The 16,044-nt window shown below is 37.5% G+C and overlaps 1 protein-coding gene across 5 annotated transcripts in view; it reads right to left on the reverse strand.

Annotated features, from left to right (window-relative positions):
* The window catches only part of ATP2B1 (ATPase plasma membrane Ca2+ transporting 1), a 64,547-nt gene that overhangs the window by 19,298 nt on the left and 29,205 nt on the right, over positions 1 to 16,044 (reverse strand). For all 5 annotated transcript variants that reach the window (XM_084527905.1, XM_084527906.1, XM_084527903.1 and 2 more), the window contains exons 3-11: positions 12,054 to 12,251; positions 10,931 to 11,185; positions 10,724 to 10,849; positions 10,222 to 10,365; positions 7,288 to 7,326; positions 6,752 to 6,913; positions 4,249 to 4,463; positions 2,842 to 3,084; positions 652 to 893 (exon numbers count right to left, since the gene is read on the reverse strand). In XM_084527905.1, coding sequence (XP_084384031.1) covers positions 652 to 893; positions 2,842 to 3,084; positions 4,249 to 4,463; positions 6,752 to 6,913; positions 7,288 to 7,326; positions 10,222 to 10,365; positions 10,724 to 10,849; positions 10,931 to 11,185; positions 12,054 to 12,251 — 1,624 coding nt within the window. The remainder of the gene's footprint in view (positions 1 to 651; positions 894 to 2,841; positions 3,085 to 4,248; positions 4,464 to 6,751; positions 6,914 to 7,287; positions 7,327 to 10,221; positions 10,366 to 10,723; positions 10,850 to 10,930; positions 11,186 to 12,053; positions 12,252 to 16,044) is intronic.

Consider the following 16,044-nt stretch of genomic DNA (forward strand, 5'->3'; position numbering starts at 1 on the left):
CCAATGGTGATACATTGCTCACTAATAGTCTAATCGCTAGAACAAAAAGCCTCTACAGATGCATAAGGAAACAACTTGCTTTGTCAGATTAGGAAAAAAAAAAAAACTCTTGGTAAAGTTCAATCTTCTGTTAAAGTAATCAACTTTGGCACAAATTTACACACTCTTCTCAATCTCAAAGTGACCTTAAAGTGATCACTTTTGCAAAGTCACAAATCCTACCCAGATTTTAAGTGGATCAGCTGTCAGGACTTTCCTGGAACATGGGTGAGTATTTTTACCAACTTAAAACTAAAATGGTTTAGTAACTAGAGAATAGTGCTAATCAAACACTTTCCTTTATCTGTGCAGATTTTACATGTTAAAATTAAAAATGACCAGCTGTACTTCTGCTTTACATTTTTTAGTGGGCTAGAATTAAAGTAACCCAAATGCTACCAGCCCACCTCACTGTATAAAGTCAAATAACTGAGAGAGAGAAGCCAGGGAGCTATCCCAGGGGTACAGGACTGTTGCATTTGTTCACGAACAGAGCTACAGAAATGATTTGCAGTCTATGGCATAATGTTGTTTAGCAGTTTACAGACTCTTAGCCTATCACAACATTTAGCCAAATTAGAAGTGCCAAAGTACAATAGTAGTTGTTCTTACTTTTTAAGAACTATCTCAGAGGCACCTTTACTGAATATCCGGAAACTGCCATCAGAGTTTTTTAACACAGTACTCATAGATTTTCTAACAGAGTTGAAGGTGTACACTTTGTGCAACTTCTCTTCTGGTATCTCATTTCTTACATCCTGATAATCACGTTTTAAATCCAAGAGCAATCCCAGCAAGGCACATTCAGTTTTATTTCCAACATGACGTGGTAGGCCGCCTTCTTTCTCAGGAGGCTGCAAGAAGAACAAGAACCTTCACTGATGAGGAGGTTAACTTATGAACCACTGGAGTACAGCATTTAGAAAACAAGGAAGGTTAAGTCCAAGATTAGCTCTGGGATGTAGAGGTTTCACTCTTGCAACAATTAATCTATAAATTCGTAAGTCACAAGATCATACTGCTGACCTTTATAAGTGACTTCTGCAATCTATTTCTTAGGCTCAAAAATCACCATGAAGTTTGTATCAAATCCAGAGATGACCTTTCTTTTTAGAGTTTCCCATTGCTTGAAATATCTGCCTGGATCACTTGTGTGTAGTAGATCCCTGAATAATTGTTTTGCAAAATAAACACATAGATAAGTTTAAGGAAACTGATTAAAACATACTAAATGCCACTATTTCTGCTAAATTAAAGTGTCCTCTCTTGTAACAGCTCTTACTCAATGTCTTAGAATAAAATCAAATCACCTGTTAGCCTTCTATTGGAGAAACTAAGTCTTTAAGCTTCTTAAATCTCACTACAAGTTCCATTTTCCAGGCCATGGCCTATTTAACTTGTTTCTGAACTCTTTTCAGCATCCAGCCCTTTTATACCAGAACAAGTTTTTATCTCAGTAATGTGGGATATGCACAGACTAGTGCTACAAGGAGTATTTTTCTGAAGATATTTCTGAGCTTATAGAGCTATAACATTGCATTGTAGTTTGTAGCGAAAAAGGCGGAAGTACTTAGCCTGACAGGCCTCAAATAACTATATCACAACTACATTAATCATAAGGCAGTGATCCATTTTCATTGTTCAGATCTGCAAGATCTTGTATTTTGACAGTACTAAAAACTCACACTCCTAAATTGTTCAGTTTAACATGCTCCCCAGAACAAGAACGATGAGCATACTTGGGGCAAGTCCAGCAATAGGCCACAAATACGAATGGACTGCAATACCCGACTAAGGGACTGGGTGAGCTTACAAACAGCTACTTTTTCTTCCTATAAAAGGTTCTTTAAGAATGAGACTGTGAAACTTTCCACATGCTACAACTGATTAGTATTTCAGCCTCATTTCTGAGAAGTAGGTGCTTGTTATATTGATGTATCCCCTTGCGTACTGCTAGCAAGAAAAATTCTTGTGGAGTTACCATCTTTATAGGCTGAAAAGTGACTTTTGTCACATGGTTTTACTTCTGTTCAAGTATAAAGCATTCCTAGTGGAGAATTCTCCACTAAGTCTTGAAGTGTAATTATTAAAAAAAAAAAAAAAATAAAACCTACTTAGTATTTTTATTGCCTTGAAACAAACTAAATTATGTAACATGTTGGAATGACTTCAGCATGGAAGCTGAAGTGTTTTCTGGTGTTGCAGAAAATATGATGCACACAAGGGAGATTTGAGTATTGTCTATGTATCAGAGGAATTTGTGAAGAGACAGTAACAGTATTATTTGAGTCCCTGTAATGCATAACAGTCCATTATTCTGTTTATTCCAAAATATTTTGGACATCTCAAGCTATGAGGAAAGGTGTTACAATTCCAAAGCCTACAAATTTGCATTAATAGTATCTGAAAAAAATCCATTAACTGCATCATCCGTACTTGCATTTTTGCGTTACTTTCTACATAAGCTTATGTTACCCTTACATGTCTGCTTTGAAGTAGCTCCCAAATCAAACTATTTGTTCTCCAAATATGGTAAACGGCCCTCCTTATAAAAACAAATTTAGACACACTTATGAACTTACAAGGAAATTAGTTTCCTGAGATTGTATCTTTGAATCATCAGCAGAAAACCATTTTTGAAGTTCAGCCTCAAATGAACTGTTGAGCTATTCACCCTGCGTACAATACACTTTACACGGCTTTCTGCCACAAACATTTAATTACTGACTATCATGTGGGCATCACTTTTCATGTTTTGAGGAAGATGTTTAGTTATTTAGTCAGAAAAAAAAATCTACTTACCAGTATTTTGGAAGTATAAGCACAATTAACAGAAATCCCTGTGACAAGGTAACCCATAATCTTCTCTGGAATAGCTTCTGGTTCTGGAATTTTTTTGTAATGTTTTTCATTGATGTAGGCTTGGACCACTGTCATCCTGTTCATGGTCAATGTTCCTGTTTTATCTGAGCAAATAGCTGTTGCATTACCCATTGTTTCACATGCATCCAGATGTCTCACCAAGTTATTATCCTTCATCATTTTCTACAGAAATAAAAGCAGTTCAGTTATCCTTAACTATCAGTTCATGTTTCAGAAATTTTCACTTACGGTGTCCAGACTCAGAGAGCAGTTGCAGAACACACTCAGCTTTATCCGGATGGCTGCTGTAAGGATTCCCCTCCATTTTGAACAAGGTTCCTAAACACAGGAACCATTCTTCCACATCTGCATGGCAGACTGACTGATACTAGTCACAGACTTACAAGGAAGTATTTTATGTTTATATTTAGAAATATATTAGAGGTACAGACTGAGCATTACCAATAGAATATTAAAATATATTTTCCAAGGGAGGCTCTGTTCACTGGCTCAAATCTGTTGTTTTTTGCTTATTAGAAGGAACATTTAAATTACGCCACAGACTTTTAATGTCATATGACATTTTCAAGGATGCTAGTGTCAAACTTCACATTACATACAAACTAAGAGCCTAATTTTTCAGCTAAGAGAGTGAGGACTACACAAGTTTCACAGGTATAGCATTGCTTAGATATCTTTACTTAACAGGTTTGGGGAGTGTTTTAACCTTTAAGGTGCAGAGTAATTTCAAGTAACACAATTACAAAGACACGAGTAATTAGTACTTTATGTTACTCAATTTTAGAACACATCCTACATAGTTATTGTCTCCACAATGAGATTTTCTGATCAATAACCAGGCCCAGCTTGCTGAAGCAGTAATAAATGTTAAAGAACAAAAACCATGAGTTAAAAAAAAAAAACAGGTAGCCATTTATTATACAGCTTATTTTCTACAATATTCATCCCTCAAGGAGACTCAATCGAGAAGCTTTTGCAGTTGTTGCTTAACATGCTGGTGAGGTATAAGTACAAGTTGACATAAGAATTTGTAAATAACAAACTAACTTATCCAACTCTAACATGCTAATGCTAGAATGTTAACAGCTAAAAGCACTTATCATTAGTTGGCAACAACAGGCCATCACTGCTCAGCATTCATGTTAGTACATTTGGAGGTTAAGAAAAATACTGCGAAAGACTTCTTACGCAGTTCAGTGAAGCAAGAAAAGCAAGTTTCTCCTCAGTCTGTTGGGTGTACCTGATGCAGCATATCTTAAGTGAGATTTCACAGCTGATGACTACACCCACCTATCTCTCAAATCTGCTCCCTATCTATCCACTTACCTTAACAGAATAAGCCAGCGATATAGTGACTGCAAGTGGAAGACCTTCTGGTACTGCCACCACCAGGACTGTAACTCCAATAATGAAGAACTTCACAAAGTACTGAATATAAATTGGTGTACATTCAGCAAGCCAAGGACGCTTCTGAACCCAGAAGGTATCAATTACGAAATACAACACAAGGATAATGACCGTGATTGCAGACATCAACAAACCTTTTTAAAAAGAGAACAAACAGTTTTTAGAATTTATTTTTTTTAAATATTTGACCATACAGATTCAGGCTAAGTGCAAATACTCCTGCCTTTGCAGAAGTTACAGTTCAGAGGTAGTTCTCAGAGAGATACCAACTTTCAGCGCAAGTATTTCCTCATGAATTTCACTTAAAAGCCTCTAAAATCTTGTTTTTCTTTTCACTTGATTGAAAAGCATAGATCTAATTATGAACAGTAGAGACCCGTATGCAAAGTAAATTGACTAAGCAGCAAAATAATTGAAGGAGCTCAATAGGCCTTCCATGGCTATACTGATAACTTACTCAGCAGAGAGAGATGGTAACTGGGTAACTGTTCATACCTTACTTCCTGCTAAAGCTGGAATTAAATATAGCAGGCAAGCAGTGTTCAGTGAAATAGGAATAATTGGGAAGACAACTTCAAACTAATGCTAACAAGCTCTGTGGCACATTTAAGACACCCCAGCAAAATGGAGGAAAAAATGGACCTGGATGAAATAAAGCAACAGAAATCACAGAAGTGTCAGCTTTTTATATACAAATATGTCAGTGTGTGCACCACCCCTGAGAAACAGGACAGAAAATGCATGCATGAAGTTGATGAGCATTAAGGGTATGTGGGGAATTAGAATAGGTTAACGGCTACAAAAAAAGGAAGAGAGCTCTTTCAAAAACAAAGTAACGTCAAGAAGTTATTTGAGAAGAATAATGTATTACACTAAACATTATGGAAGTTTTATTCGGCTTTCAATGAAAAATTATCATTGCTATACAAACTATGAAGTGCTAAAGCTAAAAATTTTTAATTGTTCTTTGCTCCATAGCTATCTTATGACATAGATGCTTTAAATTGCTCTTTTGAGCTGTGGGCTGGACTACAGGACTTCCAGAAGTTGCTTTTAACTTAACTCTTTCAACAACTCAGCAACTCATAGAATGGGTTAGGTTGGAAGAGACCTTAAAGACCACCCCCACCAGACCAGGTTGGCAAGGGCCCCGTCCAGCCTGGCCTTGAACACCTCCAGGGATGGGGCATCCACAGCTTCTCTGGGCAGCCTGTGCCTCACCACCTTCTGAGTGAAAAATTTCCTCCTAACCTCAGATCTAAATCTCCCTCTTTTATTTTAAAACCCTTCCCCCTTGTCCTGTCATTATCTGACTGAGCAAAAAGTTGCTGTCAACTTTTTCTATAAGCCTCCTTTAAGTACTGAAAAGCTGCAATAAAGTCTCTTTGGAGCTCTTTCTTCTCCAAGCTGAACAGCCCCAGCTATCTAAGCCTTTCTTCATAGGAGAGTGCTCTATGCCCCTGATCATCTTTGTGACCCTTCTGCAGACCCATTCTAACACATCAACATCTTTCTGGTGTAGGGGGCCCCAGACCTGGACTCAGCACTCCCATGGGGGCCTCACGAGGGCAGAGTAGAGGGGGACAATCACCTCCCTTGACCTTCTGGCCACTCCTCTGGTGATACAGCCCAGGATGCAGTTGGCCTTCTGGGCTGCAAGCACGCACTGCTGGCTCATGTCAAGCTTTCCATCCACCAGAGCCCCCAAGTCCTTCTCTGCAGGGCTGCTCTCAGTGTGTTCTCCCAGTCTGTACTCATGCCTGGGATTGCCCCAACCCATGTGCAGCACCTTGCTCTTAGACATGTTGAACCTCATTAGGTTCACATGCACCAGAATAAATCCTGAAATTAAACTTCTACATACTAGACAACAAAGCCTAAAATTCACCCTGAGCTATTTTAGCTTATCTTTTATAAGCAACAGTTTATCAAATATTTGATGAACCAGCTGAAAGAAAAGTAACAGAAACTAAAGGATAGCAGCAAGTCAATAAAATTTTTATTACTTAGCAGTGAAGTATGTGCTAAGTGGAAATTCCTAAGCCTTTTGAAATACCAGCGATAGTCTAGTCATCTCTACCACATTTTCCACAGACTTATGTCAACTTGTTTTTCTCTATGTGCATCACTAAAAGCTATGTTTACCTAAAAACATCTCTTATAACAGTTGTCCAATGTTATGAAGTTGGAATTGTCTGTCCTATGAGCTTATACTTTAAAGCTTGAATATATTTAGATAAAGACAAAATTAAAAAGGTCACCAACATTATGCGGTCTCAGAAGCCATCAGTACACTTACATGCATTGGAGTTTTATACTTCAGCAGCTAACCTTGACTAGCTTATCTCCTCATGAACTATGCATGTTGCTACTTTATTCAGAAGTGTGACATCAGCAAAAAGAGGACAGTGGTAAGGCATACCTGCTTTGCCAATCTGAACAGCTAGCTTTGTAAGTTTGCCTTGGAGAACAGATTTTTCTTTCTTTGGCAAATTTGCTCTCTTCTTGTCTTTCTCATCTCCATCCACACCATCCTCGCTCTTCAGTGGTTGCATTTCCATGGCTGCACCATCCTGGGCTTTAGCTTGAAGTTAGAAGCAAATAAAATTTAGACATTCTGGAGTCCCTGAAATCAATAGTACTTACAAAGCTTGATTACATATCAGGCCCAGCTGAACATAAGTATTGTGTAGTACCTCTTACCCAGAGACGCCATACTATCCTTGAATATTTAAACAAAGATATCTAGATACTAGAGAAGGAGACTTCAGTTATGTTTACTTAAGACTGCCAAGTTCATTTAAGCATTTGTTTTTGGAAGATTCACTTACGCTATGTTTAGCATTAATTACTTTGAATATCAGGACACAATAAGCATTTTCATAGTAAAGTATGTATTCATTGTATACACTCAGAAAATAAGGACTTAAGAGAAAGCACCATAGAAACTGCATTTACCTTTGTTACGGTTCTCAACAGCTCCATCTTGTTTTTTACCTGTCAAAGAGGGAAAGTTGTTTTAAATTGGCTGTGCAGAGTCCAACTCAGTGTTAAGGTTTATATAACAGATACAATAATATCTGTTGAGACAAGTGATTGCATTTCAGAAAGTGTAAAACAACCTGGGAGACAGAAGGCTGACATAACTTACCCTTAAAGTCTTAATTAACTCACAAAAGCAACTTAATCACTCTTTTGGATTTCACTTTTCCCATACAAGACTGCTGTAGTATTATCCTACCATAGTCAAATTTGCACAAATTACTGATATAGACATTTATAAACAAGTAAATAGAAACACAGCAGAAGGCCTTGCCTGGCCAGACAGCTGTCCTATGGGAGTGTATTTAGTTGAAGCAGGTAGTGAGGAAAGATTTTTAAACCTTTTCTGAGAAAGAGATTTGTAACACTAAAGAGATTCTGGTGGCCTCAGCCTTGCTCTGTTCTTTCAGCACTGTCAACTGTACCTGACTACTGTAATGAACAGTAAGATCAGATTCCACTTCCGGAGTCAGTGCTTTTGCACAACATTGCAGAAGTTACTGTAATATAAAATATTTATAAATCCACACCAAAGCTTAATGGAGGCACAGCGCTGGATTACTGGATCTATGCTAACCCTATTTACGCAAGCATGAACATAATCTGTTGGCAACATACCAACATTAAAGCACAAGGAGAATATTTTACGTTCCTGACAAAATTTCATTCCTACCTCTGTTCAGAAATGGAGATCAGAAAAAGATCAGGAAGAAGGACAATAGAATAATGAAATAAATTCATGAATGAAATTTATGAATTGAACAGTAAATGCAACTAAAACTATGCATCACATGTAGCTTATTATAAGGTCACTACCTTTTCTTTTTTGATTGGGTTTTCAGGTAAGGAGGTTTAGATATTATCTAGGCAAAAGACAAACTGACAGCTTTTCTCCTACCTAAAGAAAGCTAAAGCTAAGCTATAATTACTACTAGCAATATCTTGAAATTAAAGAACAAAATGGAAGAACATAGAACAAAACAGTTTTTTTCAGTCTCATTGCTATTTCATTTTATCTTCTGCCTTAAGAGTATGTAGACCGAAGTATATGACAGCTAGAAAAATTCAGAACAGAACTTAGCTAGAAGAAAATCAAGTTGTCAAGCAGTCTGTCTTGCATGACATTTAATACCTCCAATGCACTATTACTGTAGACACAGTCTGATTTAATACATATAAAATTTTTCCCCCAAGCATCCTCAGAACAGCTGAGGAGAAAATAAAAAGTACGTTAATCTTCTCCAGAAGATGTCACTTCAGACTTCTTAAGAAGTCATCATTATCTGCTAATTTAGTATTTGTTCTTTCCTTGTTCTTGTAGGAGATGATAACTAAGTTCTACACTTGAGTTACTTCTAACTCTCTGCATATACATATACATATGCTTTCACTCTGAACCACGGCATATACAGACAACTAAAAATAGCCACTTTAATCTCCTTAACGTTCAGAGAAGCTAATTTAGTTTAACCTGAATTTTACCAAGGAGAATCTTATCAGGCACATAACTTAAGGGAAACAGGAAGTTGCTTATCTCAAGAGGCAAAGGGAAAAAGTAAAACAGGTTTTCAGGCCCAAGGATACACCAAAATACTACTTGTCAAAAAGACTTCTGCTTACATACTAGGAGAATATTTAAAAAGCTGATTGTCACCATATCTCCTGTAGTAGCTAGTACATCTAGTAGCTTGTTTCTTTTTCCTTCCAAGTCAGCTTCTACTTTTAAGCTATCCCACTTGATCTTGAATCTAATGCTGAACTCAAAGCAAGTTTCTAGAAGGGCTAGAAATGTCTGTAGGTTAGGCCAACAAGCCAAAAAGCACAATTCAATCTCAACCCCTGCACAGAGCACACACATTCCAACAACTGACACTTGAAGGCCACAGATTCCAAAACACATTTCTGCATGGCTTCCCATTACTCTTTTCCTGTTCCTTTGGTGAAATGGTACATTTTCCCACGAGGAACCTTCACAGACCCTGTCCCATCCAGTTAATATCACAACAATTTCAACAAAAATTCAGTGGTGATCAAGTTCAGTCCTGAACACGCCATGCTAGCATCAAAACATTACCAGTTAACATTTCTGAGCTTTGATTCTTAAGCAGGATAAAGGTTATGGCTTAGATAAGTGACTATAATTCTAGCTGCTCAAATGCTTCAAAATACAAAAGATATCATGTTTCACACTTCAATGAAAGACTCTAAAATGCTCTGGGTTACGATGTCCTCATTCTTCCAAGTAGAAAGTTTACAGGAAAGCACTATTAGGTTTTTGTCTTGAGTACAGCTTTCAGATCTTCAGCTCTGGAAGAAAAAGGCTCGCACAAACAACTGCCTGCTCACCTTTATAGGTCATATACATTTCAGATACCTACAAGCTCAGTGCTATCAATGATACAAGCTTTTCCACTTCAAGTAAGACTTTTTCCATTCAAGAATGGAAAGAACCTAACACTGTCAAAATCAGAACTAGATGCTCATTAAGTTGGTTTATTGTTGATAACCTCTTTGCCGTAAACAAGTATTTGTTATGAGACACAAGTGTACTTTGAAGTTACCATATATAAATTATTAAACTGCCTTCTCAAGTAAGGGTGGCTAAGAGTTATAAACTTTCCAACCTCTAATTTATCAATAAGATCTGAAATTTAATTAAAAATCCATATGGCAAGACTTTTTTTTAGTAGTGGTATACATTTCAGGTTACTGAACCTTTCTTCTGTGAAACCTACTGAAAGATAATGCGTTTAAAGATTTCTGGCTCCAGATGACTAAAACACTTTTGCATCTAATAATATTTAGGATTTCACCCCTCGTTTTCCAGCAAATTAAGATTATTATGCCTACTTTTCTTGTCCTTCTTCTCTTTTTCTTTCTCCTTCTCTTCTTCATCTCCTCCAGCCCCGAGTAAGGTAAAGATGATTCCAGTCTGAGAGTTCACACCTACAGCAGTAACAACCATCCTCCCAGAGCCTTCCATCACATGTGTACCTGGAAGAAGGCATCAGGTTTTCCACTGAAACTTAAACAGTTGTATGCAGACCACAAAGGAAATCCATTCTCAAACATCACATTTACAGAATCATAAGATTATGCATATAGAGCTCTTAAAACATAGTAATATACGTGCCAAAGCTATCTGGAAAACAAAGCCATAGGCAAACACACAAAATGTTGTTCAACTGTTACTTCACTTCAAACAAGTTTTGATGAAGTTGTGGTTTCAGAATACTTCTAGGAACCAGCCTAGATATGGTCCAGTTCACTAGATTTTAATCTTGCAATTTAAAACAACCAGTCCCCATAGAAAACTAACCACTTTCTTCAAGAATTGCCAAATGCTACACACCTGAAAGCAGCATAGGATCCCTGTCCAGAGACTTCTTAACATGATCGGATTCTCCAGTCAGCGAGCTTTCATCAATTTTGAGGTCATTTCCTTGAATGAGTATACCATCAGCTGGCAAAAGATCACCTACAAAAGATGATTAGGCATGTTGACTTCGAATCCTTCTTTACAAATAAAACAAAACTTCAACTTTAAAAGTATGTTTACCGTATTTCACTTGTGCAATATCTCCAACAATTATGTCAGCTACTGGTATCTGGATGACTTGGCCACCTCTGATGACCGTGAATTTCTGTTCTTGTTCAATACGGCTCTGCAATCCCCGAAACTGTTTTTCTTTACTCCAATCATTGAAAGCTGTTACTAATACCACACAAACTACAGACAGGAGGATTGCTGCTCCTTCAATCCAGCCTGCTTCAGATTCTTCCTCCTCTTCACCAACATTTACTGACCCACACACTGTAGAAAACAAGTTTTAGAGATTTTTTTTTAGAGATTTAAGTTTACATAGTTATTTCACTAAAAAATATTTTCCCAAACAGAAGAAACTACTAGAGATTGCTAAACATTCTCTTTGCTAGCCTTTGTCACAATTTTATATTCATTTTCAGTAATGGTAATACACAAAGAGGCTATAGAACCTGAAAGATATAACAGCTCAATGATGTTAAAGCACCTAGAATTCACAGCCCTGCTCCCTTGAGCATAAGAGAAATTGATACGAAGTTACCTGGTCCATATTATCTTGTTAAATGATGGCTGATAAAATGGCCAGATTGAACAACTGGTTATCTACCTTCTGCTTTGTCAACATTTCCTACTTTATCTTTCTTTTAACAAACCACATACAACTGTAAGTTTAGTTTAACAAACGCCAGATCCCTTAACCTTCAGTTTCAGACTATAAACATAGCTTTGTTTCTTAAACTGGAAAAGTTACCAGTGTCATAATGCAAATCAAGGAGAAGGTAAGACATGCTGACTCCCCAGAGAAAGCACTGACAATTCCTAAATTGCTTAAGTATTTGAGACAAAGATACCAAGATAGTTGCTTGCACAGAAGCTTGACTAATCTAAAACAGGACTTAGGACCTGCTGCTTGCACTTCACCCTTATCATTGCTTTGGATAGAATCAGCCCAGATCATGAGCAGGGAAGTCTTGCCTTTTTAAGTCAAGGTAGAATTCTAGCATTGTTGTCTTAATAAGAAACAATCGGCTGCATTTCCAGACTTATCTCACATCAAATTTACAGTGTAAGCATGCTGGACCATGGAAATCGTAAGTGTAACACAGATAGATAACTACTTTTTCAAATATTTACTTACATGCTTCATTTCCTCCTGGAGGCTGGTAAAAAGAAAGGCCCAAGGATACTACGGCTGCAATTTCTAATATAATTAGTGTAACATCCTGTAGTGCTTCCCATACTAACTGAAGAAAAGTTTTTGGCTTTTTAGGAGGTATAAAGTTCTTCCCAAAAACTGCTTCTCTCCTTTCTATATCTGCTGGATTTCCACTTAAACCTATTTAATAAGAAGACAAAGTTAGCAACACTCATTTGCATTTCACCTTCGTGCAAGAAGTGGTTGATATTCCCCATTCACAGGGTCAAGTGCCACTCCATATTTTTGGAAACAATACAGAAGAGACATCTATCAAGTATAATTACATAAGAATCATCCTTAAACAAGACTTGCTATATTTCATAATTCACAGTTTGCCAATATAAATTAAAATTAAGGCCTACCGACTTGAACACAACATTGCATGGCAGCAGAGTAACAGTAACAGACATTCTTGTACAAAGCAAACAGGTTTACAAGATGAGATTGTTCACAGTCACTGCTGTAGAGGCTGAGCAGCACCACGCAGATTTGGGATGGCCGCTGGCTGTGATGCCAGCTCTGGTTCTCCTGGTAGGGGTTGGATATTCAGAGACAGCACCCTATGTTCCCACAATTCTAATTCTAATCCAATGCATCTAATTAATAAAATATTGTGTGATAAATACAGCACCCATAGTATTTGTATTATGTACTATTTAATTATGATATAAAACACTGTGAAAATCTGGCAAAGCTCTCTGGGCATAATGAGGAAAGAGGAGCCACCTAACAATGCTGCCTCGGCCCGGGCAGCAGCCGATGGCTGTTCTGAAGCTTCAGTCTCTTGACATCCCTTCTCACACAGACAGAGTCTGTCTTGGGCACTGCGCAAGTGGTGCTTATAGTTTTGTCACCTCAGCTTTCCTTCTGCCTTTCTTTCAACTGCCTTCTTTCTAAGTTGGCGTATTTCTTTCTGAATTCTCTTCACTACCTGAACTCTTGCACCGCCCTTAAGGGACACCAGTGGTTAAGAGTGAGGGGCATTCACTAGAAAACACTTCACGTGTTTCAACAGTTAGCTAAGTCCTTAAAAATAAAGGAATACCAAGTCCAAGTATATTCAGTGCAAGGTCATGAACTCAAGGTCTTTAATAAGTACACCTTTACTTCAACAATTTCCAGCTGCCTAACCCTCCACAGCAAGTTTAAATATCCACCACTAGCTTCCTTTTAAAGGCAATTTGGCCAAATTTCTGAATGTGTTCAGAGCAGAACTCCAGTCACTTCAACCCTATCATCCCAAGCTTTCTTATTATCAGTACCTACTTAAAGACAACTCCTGAAGAACTGCTATTCAGAAAACTGTCTACCCAGTTGCTTAGGAATAACAAGGGATTAAAACATGCTAAGTATGAAACTGGTTTTCATATTAAGTGAAGTATTTAACGTTTCCAACCAAACCATTACATGGTATTTCAAGATACTTTGCAAAGACTACTGAACTTCAAAGCTCAGTTTTAAGTGCAAAAACTACTACGTAATCACCTAACTGAAAAGCAGAAATATCATTTGTGGATCATTTCAAAATCAAACAGAATTAAACATGTCCTTGGTTTATACAGTAAGTTAGGTTTATTCTATCATAACGTTCACCTTGAACTCACAGCTTTGGAGGTTTAACACAGGAACAATTTTACTGGTCAGCTGTAACACTATGCTTCTTTAAGTTCAAGCTTTGAGCTGCATACCTTCTCTCTCAAACTAAGAGGACACAACAAGACCGTTTTCAAAATTAATCTATATGAGTGTATCTGGAGAAACCCTGGACAGTTTGGCCATTCCAAAAAGGTTGCACCATATTTCTGTTTTACCAGAGATACAATTTGTCTCTTCTTTGTTTACTATGGCAGTGTTTGGAAGATGATTTACATGATGTCAGTGATACCATTTCCCTCCTCCCTTCACAGGAGGCAGAATATCAGAAGTATACAGTAGAAGTCTCCTAAGAAGGACAAGCATTTTCTAACAAAGCTATATAAAGTTAAGCTACTATCAGCATCACTAAACAAAGACTAGTAAACACACCTAACAAAGGTAAATAGCATTTGGATTTTTAGTATTCACCATTAGGAACTGTGAACAGCTACTGAACCTGCTATATTTACCACATGTTAGTAATTTCATAGCTCACAATCTACAGGCCCACTACTACACTACATTATTCATTATGTATTTTAACTAGGATAATTTCTTTTATTTAGGTTTAAGTTTGAAAACTATTGGGGAAGGGCCTAGCTGAAGCTTTATGAAAAAAAATATTAGAAATCTAGAAGCAGGAACTACTAGAAAATCAAAATGATGTAGACCTATGGAAAAACCAGTGGTAGTCCACCTCCCCAGAACACACAGGATTTTGCTATTACAGATATGTCAAACATTCATTTATTCACGTTTATATGAACTTGCATACATACAAAAGACATAAGTGTTAAATACTAAGCAGTAAAAAAGTGTCTTTCCTAATAATACTGGCAAAGGACAGTTCCCATTTCTCATTTTATGCCAGGCATTTCTGAAAGGAGATACTGTCTTACATTGTCAAGAACTCCAAAGCAAGAAATTACACAAACTGAACTTGTTCACTGTGTAATATTGCAAAACTACATGTACTTTAGCTGTGAAGCTACTAGCTGTTATGCAAGTCAGCATTTCCTATCATACAGGGACCTTCTGAATGGGAAGAAATGCCATAGGGCCTTGCAGATGTACACTCAAGACTTCCTCCAAGAATTAGAACGAGTACAATTAATAGCACAGAACAGAATCAGAATATCCTGAGTTGGAAGGACCAACAAAGATCACTGAGTCCATCTCCTAAGCAGCCTTCATAGTCCTGCATAGATTTTCTGTTAGAAATTTGTTTCTATATTTACAACTTAAATTTGACAAAAGAAGAGACATAGTTCTCCTACATTAATTCTACACCAACACCTCTGTGAGAGATTAATTTGCCTTAAAAACATTGTTCTCTAAAAATTCATGTAGTAATTTAGAACAAAAACAGCGTCTTTGCAGAAGACACCATTCTATAACTCATCTTAATCTTTTCTGAGCTAATTATCAAGTTTGACTATTGAAGCCTTGCTGCATTTATGAGCTGCTCTCACACATCAAAAAAGGCTTTTATCAAGTTAGCAATTGTACTGTACTGTAATCAGTTAAAAATATCTAAATGTCAAGATCTTAAAAAGGAAAGGCCTTGATCACACAGTCCTCAGGTAAAGCAGAATCAATCTGTGGGAAAGGGCATCTAACTATTCTGTTTTTAATATATTCTCACTCATGATTCCCATGCATTAATCTGACAGTTACTTTATGGGACATGAACAAAGTGAACCCTGCAGTATGCTAGGCATGTGGTGCTTAGTTCATCCTGGTTGTCTATAATCACAAGCTCCTCTAGCTCGCAGTAATAATGGGCCTTAAACCTCACAGACCACTGCAGAACTGGATTTCACCCTCAGTTCAGGCCCTCTTTGTAGAGTACTATGGATTTTTTCCACGGAGAAGAGAAATTGCCTTTCAATGCTATTCAGCAGGTCAATGGGGTGCTGAATAGAAGACTGCTGCTCTTACCCAAGCCATGTTATGCTGCTTGCACACAGCAGCGCTTCGTGCATGTGCTCTAGCTTTAAAACAGATGAAGCAAAGAAACGAAGTTCAAACTCCCCAGGTTTTGTTTTACAGGTTTCTTCTTCAGCCTAGAACTGGTCTACTGGCAGGTCAGGCATATGAGCTGGCTACCTGCTCTTTGGCAAGAGAAAGCCAGCTGACCTTCTGAAATCATTTCAGGACTCTGAATGTAAGACGTCTGGCTTCAAAAGCAGATCAAGCCAAAACACGCTACATGCTGATGTACCAAGAGGTATCTTATAGCATTAGTAGGCTGTGCTTGAGCCAAGGAGGCAAACATTTCCATAGCATTTCTGAA

Source organism: Aythya ferina (genome assembly GCF_964211825.1).
Source record: "Aythya ferina genome assembly, chromosome: 1".
Lineage (NCBI taxonomy): Eukaryota > Metazoa > Chordata > Aves > Anseriformes > Anatidae > Aythya > Aythya ferina.